Source organism: Octopus bimaculoides, chromosome 4 (assembly GCF_001194135.2).
Source record: "Octopus bimaculoides isolate UCB-OBI-ISO-001 chromosome 4, ASM119413v2, whole genome shotgun sequence".
NCBI lineage: Eukaryota > Metazoa > Mollusca > Cephalopoda > Octopoda > Octopodidae > Octopus > Octopus bimaculoides.
The window spans coordinates 125,367,356-125,375,591 of NC_068984.1; the positions used below are offsets into that span (position 1 = coordinate 125,367,356).

At 36.4% G+C, this 8,236-nt stretch overlaps 1 protein-coding gene across 1 annotated transcript in view; it reads left to right on the plus strand.

The window, feature by feature from the left end:
- LOC106873614 (box A-binding factor) overlaps positions 1 to 8,202 on the plus strand; it is a 240,877-nt gene extending 232,675 nt beyond the window's left edge. The window contains exons 4-6 of the mRNA XM_052967459.1: positions 2,996 to 3,118; positions 4,718 to 4,844; positions 5,779 to 8,202. Of these exons, the coding sequence (XP_052823419.1) occupies positions 2,996 to 3,118; positions 4,718 to 4,844; positions 5,779 to 6,539 (1,011 nt within the window). The 3' untranslated portion in view covers positions 6,540 to 8,202. The remainder of the gene's footprint in view (positions 1 to 2,995; positions 3,119 to 4,717; positions 4,845 to 5,778) is intronic.
- The last annotated feature ends 34 nt before the right edge of the window (positions 8,203 to 8,236 follow it).

Here is an 8,236-nt window from a genome sequence, read left to right on the forward strand (position 1 = left end):
GTGTGTGTGTGTGTGTGTGTGTGTGTGTGTGTGTGTGTGTGTGTGTGTGTGTGTGCATGCATGAGTGAATGCGTATGTCTATGTGTGTGTTTGTGTGTGCGTGCGTGTGTGTATGTTCGTGTGAACAATAGAAAACGGTGGAAGAGACAGAGAGGGAGAGAGAGAGAGAGTAGAAAGGGTGAAGAGAGTGAGTGAGAGGAAGGGAGTTATAATTAAACGGACGCAGGATGTTTAAACGTTTTATAATTTCGCTTTGTAATGACGAAGTCTCGGTTTCCATCTCACTACGTGGTATCTTAAACAAATATCTTTTACCATGGCTTCGATGCCCCAAGCCTTGTGGTGGAAATTGTGTGTACGCAAAACCTGTACAGAAGCCTGCAGGGTGGATTTTACCTGTCATTTCATGCATCTAACATTACATAAGTAATGCTTCTGGTGTTCAAGAATTATGTTAGGATTAGTACAAGCGTCTGTGAAATATTCAGATACATGCTCGCAAATTTACCGAGTAGTTTATGGATGGAACTACTAAATTCTCATTGTCGAAAACCCGCTGTGTGAAAAATACATAGATAAATATATAGGCACATACATTTGTACGTAATTATGGATCATATATACACATATACATTCGTATATACATATATACATTCATATATACATATATATAAATAAAAGATCGTGGGCAAGGCAAGAACAATGCGAAGTAGAAGCAAGGGAAATCACAAGAAAACAAATATATGAATTAATGTTGACGTACCTTGCATTCAATACTTCGGGGTTATGACCCCATCATCAAGAAATTAACGAATGTTGCAGATGTGCGTGCGTGTGTGAGTGTGTGTGGAGTGGACATTAATTCATATATTTGCTTTCTTGTGATTTACCTTGCTTTTAGCTCGCATTGTTCTGGTCTTACCCACGATCCTTTATACAATATATTCTACACAATGCTTCATAGTAACTATTCCGTTATATATATATATATATATATATATATATATATATGTATATATGGGCAAAAGAAAAATAAATTCTATGCCGATATGGATAGACCTTAAATCGTCTAACCACATAGACGATTTAAGGTCTATTTTTCAAGATATCGGCATAGAAAAAAACTTTTTTTGCCCTTATTTATAATTGTTTGTAATTTTCACCTTAAAAGGTATTTTAATACGTTAGCCACTGACAAAGTGAATATCCCCTAGAACTACGTTAAGGGTACAAGTGTCTGTGGAGTGCTCAGTCACTTGCACGTTAATTTCACGAGCAGGCTGTTTCGTTGATCGGATCAACAGGAACCCTCGTCGTCGTAACCGACGGAGTGCCAACTACTATGTAGAAGTGTACGTAAGCTTGTGTGAAGTTTTTACTAGTTTACATCTTTGAGACACTAAAATGTTTGTGTTTAATACACAAAAAGCTCACCAAAACTGTTTTCCTTCAACTGCATTAAATATTCATAATCTGCATCACTACATCCTCTTTATTTCTCTCTATTGCTCTCGCTCGTTTTTGCCAACCGAGTAGAATATACTTCACCGACGAGGTGTAATAACACGGGAACATGTTCCTGAATTTCATCAGTTAGTTTCAAAGGATGTATTTATTCGAAACTGCATTGTCTTATATTGTCCAAACATTTCAACCAACTTATCTTTTTGCCGTTATCGCGTTCGTTTATTGTTTTAGAATTTAAACATAACAAGAAGGAGTTTTTATCTACTAATTGCTTTGAAAATCTCACTTGATTGATGTTTTTGTATACCCTGTGTTTCAAACGGGAGACCCTACCTTATATCTATTTAGTATCCAGCATGATCCCTAGAGATATTTCCCTCAACTACATTGTTGATAATTTGGCAACTATTGCTTGTTTTTTCTAAGGTACGTTATTCTATTTGTTTGAAGTTGCCCTCTTTGATTGTTCATGAGTGTTTGCGTGGACGTTTGAGTACGTATATGTGTGTTAAGTTAGTAATATCTATGTATGAGCATGTGTCTTTGTATATATAATGATACGTGTATGTTTGTGTTTATAGGTAGATATGTAGTTGCTATATTATCGTATATCCATATGTGCACGCGTTGCATGCATGCACCCCTTTGCGGATATGTGTATGCAAAGACAGTTAACATACTTTCATACAAGATCCAATTATCGTGTCTCAATTTTTCAACACATCTTTATCCTTTCCATCTATTTGGAAGCTAAATATACAACTACAGCACCACCTATGTTCTAATAAAGTATATTTAATTGTTGTGTTGTTTGAGCCCATTTTATATTTTCATACTGACATCGGAATGTTTTTATTTAGTCTCAAGAGTTTCCTAAACGGTAGCATGTATTGCTCTGTGTGTGTGTGTAAGAAAATATGATCATTAGCTTACAGCTGTTTCTGCTATATGATGCAGTGGACTCATAGTTGAGTGCTTGAGCATATATAGACAACAGCCCTCGGGTGGTGATACACACACACATACACACACATACACATACACACACATAAGTAAATATATATCTTTTTTTACAGTCGGTATTTCGATACAAACATAGTCACAAGCATCGATGCAGACACAAACAAAAGCGCATGCGCACGGACACAATCACAGACAGATAGACAGATAGACAGACGCGTGCACACACGTATATTCCCCCCCCCCCATATGTGTGTCACACTGGTTTAGAATTAGAAAAGGACTAATGCCAATCGTAACTAAAGGAAATCTCGACCTCTTCAAATTAGTCATTACTCAACGATTTCCTGAGTTCTTTCTAGCTTTTGTAATGCCTTGCTAACTGTCGTTTGTCAGGTTATATATTTTGTCGTATTAAAATAGGACTTGTGATATTATTTACGAAAAGTTAATATTATTTGTAAAAAATAGAATATGATGAAATTTCTTCCGCTTAAAATCGTTAGCAAATTAAACCGAATACAATTTTAACAGTTATTAAAATATTTTGTTTCTTTTTTGATTTTAGAACCAACGAAGAAATGGTCTTTCCTGTGCCAATTGTCAGACAAGAACTACTACACTTTGGCGTAGAAATGCAGAAGGAGACCCAGTCTGTAATGCATGTGGTCTATACTATAAACTGCACCAGGTATGTTTACGTTGTGTGTGTGTGTGTGTGTGTGTGTGTGTAGTGGAGGCGCAATGGCCCAGTGGTTAGGGCAGCGAACTCGCAGTCATAGGATTGCGGTTTCGATTCCTAGACCGGGCGTTGTGAGTGTTTATTGAGCGAAAACACCTAAAGCGCCACGAGGCTCCGGCAGGGGATGGTGGTGAACCCTGCTGTACTCTTCCACCACAACTTTCTCTCACTCTTACTTCCTGTTTCTGTTGTGCCTATAATTCAAAGGGTCAGCCTTGTCACACTGTGTCACGCTGAATATCCCCGAGAACTACGTTAAGGGTACACTTGTCTGTGGAGTGCTCAGCCACTTGCACGTTAATTTCACGTGCAGGCTGTTCCGTTGATCGGATCAACTGGAACCCTCGTCGTCGTAAGCGACGGAGTGCCAACAATAAGTGTGTGTGATGAATAGAATGATGGAATTTTATCCATCAGCAATAGAAGTTAACTAAACACTGTTCCGCCCAAATACATCCCACTGATCATAGAGTAGTCTGCATTCGGTAACATATATTTTCTAACCATATACATGGGCTACTGCTAAAAGTTAATTTTTTTTTTACCGAAAAAACAGTAGAGAATAAATGACAGAAATCAAACAATTAGATATGATGCCTCTATTATCTACAAATGAGAATGGATTTCTGTAGTGAAGCTAAAAATAATTTGTATTTATAAAAAGTGTTTAAAATCTATACCAGCAATACATCATCATTCGGTAAGATTCCACCAACAATATGACACTTATTCGAGGATGAAGGGAATTGGTTTTTTACCCTTTTGGTACCAATCCACCCAAGACTGTTCCTGGTTCTGTGATACAAACTTCGTGTTTTAAAATGATTTAAATTAGAGCTTACCAACGAAATTTTCTTTGTTTTAATTAATTCTTCATTATTGTCAAAATTAATTCAAATAACGGCTGCATATTTCAACAGAAATAAGATAACAAAACGATTGCCTATATGTATAAAATACTTTCTGTAGCTTTTATTGTATTGTTGTCGAGATAAAAAGATATAAGCATTAAACATTTCAGCAATTGTGTGTAATTTTACATAATGATTTGGCTCTCGCGAGATTCTCATCCACTTTATAGTATTACTATCGTTCCATTGGTTGACTTCATTCTTTGGCACGAGACTACTAATATTGATCTTGGTTGGAATGAAATAAAGAGATTGTGCCCGTGGAGATAGAATAATGAAATCTAATTTTACAAATTGATTTCGTCTCTTCTTTTTCAAATACAATTTATCATATCACCTGATGCAGACATCTACTTCAGAGACACAGTCCACCAATAACCAGATAGACTTCTCAGTCTACGAAGGACATTCTGCCAATATAAAAGAACTTACAATATCCTAAACGTTATTAGAGCATGATGTCACCATTAATACAATGCATGATGTACGTGCATAAACTATATGAACTGAGGTTTATCAATCAAGTTAGAAGAAATTTTAAACTATCAATTATATCATTGTAGAAATATTCTTTTTTTGTTGTTGTTTTTTTTTTTGGTTTTTTTTTACATAAGTGATTCTTCTCTTGTTAATTCAGGTGAATCGTCCGATGTCTATGAAGAAAGAAGGCATTCAAACTAGAAAGCGAAAAGAGAAAAAGAACACCAAAGTTCGCTCCTCAAGTAAAGACATGCTTAACGATACCAGCAATACATCATCATTCGGTAAGATTCCACTAACAATATGATAGTATGTGACTCTGTGTGTGTGTGTGTGTGTGTGTGTGTGTGTGTGTGTGTGCGTGTGTGTGTATGTGCATGTGTGTGTGTTCGCGCGCGCGTGGGTGCGTGCGTGTGTATGTATTTATATGTATGTAACTAGAGACATGGCCAACCCGCGCTATTTGTTCCAGAACTCTTTCCTTAAGCAACTTTACTTAACTCTGACATGTTTATGTTATTATATACATCACACATCTATCCTTGTTTATCACTGATTCACTCATCGCTGATCCTGGATACCACTCTACGCTTAATTGTGAATCGTGTTGCGCTTATCATGGAATGATCTGTGATATCAGGAATCAGTGACCAGTCAAAGATTTTTCTTGAACCGTAAAAGCGCGCCTTAGTCGACCTTTCAAAATGCTTAGGATAACTTAAGGTCTCAGAAGGTAACCTAATTTCACCCCCCCCCCATATGTTTTATTAATCATTCATTTCTGATTCATTTAACACGATGATTTTTGGAACCATAAACCCGTGATAAACGAGGATAACCGTATATTACGGAACCACTACGTATTTGAGACGTCATAGAAATCCTGCTTTTACATAATGACTAAAATGGAGATATAGTGGAATGGTCTTTCAGTTATTTTCTCCAAACATTAGAGAATCTCTGGTCATCAGTGCAAGGATTAATGAACCATCTGATAATTACACTGAATTCTGGTTATTGCAATTAACAACCATGGCGATAACATAAAGCAGTATCAGAATGCAGGTAAAATTTTTTGAACTTTTATTCAGAAACTAAACACTTTATCAGAGGGTCCAACACTGTATACACAAAAAATGGTTTAACGATAAGAAGCCCTTTTTAATTCTATCCTCGTATCTCCCATTTTATATAACTTTTTATTTATTTATTTTCCAGAATCTAAGACCTCAAGCAGTAGTATTTCAAGATGCTCCGTTCAGAACCCGACTGTGCTAGCAGCCTTACAGGGGAACCACCAAAATAGTTCCCCCATGCATCATTCCTTCATACACCAATCACCAACCAACTCTGCTAATATAATCACTAATAACAGTACGATTCAAAGTCTGCGAAGCAATCAGGAGTTCGTTTACCCGCTGCTATCACCCCAGCGCCATCAACAGTCTCCATTATCATCAGCACAGCAACATCAGCAGCAGCAGCAACAACAACAACAGCAGCAACAACACTCCCCGCAGGAACAGCAGCGGCAACAACAGCAGCAGCAGCAGCAGCAGCAACAGCAGCATCAAGGACAGCACCACACTCTTAGTTCGAACCATCCACAGCGCCAACAACAGCAACATCATCAACAACAACAGCAACAGCAGCCACCGCAACAACAACAACAACAACAACAGCACCACCATCAGCATCACCACCAACAGCAGCAACATCATCAACAGCAGCAACAACAGCAACAGCAGCAGCAACAATCACAGCACATAATGCTTGATTCTTTGATTTATAATCCAGCTCCCCCAAGAGCTATACCCGTGCACAGCGATAATGCAGCGGTAGGGACATCATCAGGTGGACTGCATGATATATCCCGTCATTCTAATGCTACAATATTACAACCATTTGATATGATGCAGCTAAAATCAATGAACATCAGAATTTACCAAGAAGACAAAAAAGATTCTCCAAGACAGTAGCCATTCAAAATAAACGCCATGTTTTAAACTAAATCCCATACCATCCATGGCACAATACTTGAGAAAAAAATGCTTGCAAACGGCAACATTTAATTCACATAAGCTTTTTGTTTTCTGGACATTATTTTTTTTTTTTTTCATTCTGATTTTCTTCTATTGAGGATTTTCTTTTTGTTTTGTTAATTTTTCAATTATTATTTTTTTTTTGTTTTAAATTTTTATTGATTTATAAGATTTTGAAAGAAGTGAAAAACGATAAAAAAAAAAGAGTTCTTATAATATATTTTCTTTTTTTTTTTTTTGGTCAGAATTACATATTTTGATATCCGACGAGAATTATAATTCTCTTTTATTTCATTTTGCTGTGCGGGTCACCGTGGGTATGACGAAAATTTCTTTGTTACTCTAGTCTGTGGTCCCTGGTTCTAATTTTATTGTGGAACACATTTTTAATTCCTGTATAACGCTAATGACTGTGACAATTCCAAGAATGCTATCCTGTCCATTTCTTTCCAATTCTCTTAGCCTGAAGAAATATAACATATTTAATTACGCACATACACCAATGTGGTGAAGAGACCAAGAGGTAATATATCCACCAGCTAATTTGGTGAAGCAGTTTCGCTCCCCAATTGAAGCGGTTATTCTTGATTTTTAACTCAAATCCACTCATAAGTCTACAGCTTACCATTCACTTTTCTCCTCATATATACAGTGCCTTTATTTCTAACTGAAACAATATAAAACCGTAATTTTTTGATCCTCACGTAACATAGAAAGTAATGTGGAATCGAACCGAGGTGATGACTGAGTCCCATTTCTATTTGGAATGCCAAGCTTCAATTCACTTGTGAAGTCACTGCTTGTCTCATTAAATCAACACTGAAATACTTGATGATCTACAATAAAGATATCAAGTATCTATTCTTCCTTCTCCCAGTCAATCTAGCTATATAAAAGATGTTGCTTACCATTTCGTCTGCAGTGTGAACAGTAGTCATTGAAATGTGCTGCACACTACTTATAGCAATGAGAGAAATGCTTCATTCGTAACAACTTCGTTTCCTTGTAAGACGGAAACTAAATTCGACCAAGGTTACAATTCCGAGAAGTATAGGTTCGAACAGTTTGACTTGTTCTTGAATGTCTAATAAAAGCCAAATCTTTGGATACCCCTAAATGGATAAGGAGATGATTCAACGGTAATCCATACCCATAGCATTTTTTTTTTTTTTTGCTAGACCTCTTTATCGGAGGATATGGACAACTATATGATTAACGTTGTTGGGGGTTGGCGCTTCATGGTAAGACGTAGGCAGGAAGATAATTGTAAAAGAAATAACTGGTTAACTTACCCTTAGTAGAGCCCCAACCCACCAAACGATTTAGGCATCATATATGAAAAAAATTTTAAATCACGTTTATGACGACTCTCGTAGCGTAGTACCAAGATCTCTTAAAACTGTGTTAAACAAACCGGTTGTGGTTCGCAGTTTTAAACTGTTCATTTTATAATCATATTGTTAATGATATTTGAAATGTCATACCCGTTATAAAAATTCCCTATTTCTCTCCCCTTACACATTTTCAAACTATACATCATTTGTAAAGATTAAGAATGAATTTGTAACATATTATTTTAAATAAATAAAAAAGATATAAACGTTTTGTTTCTTTCTCAACAAAAATAAAAGAAT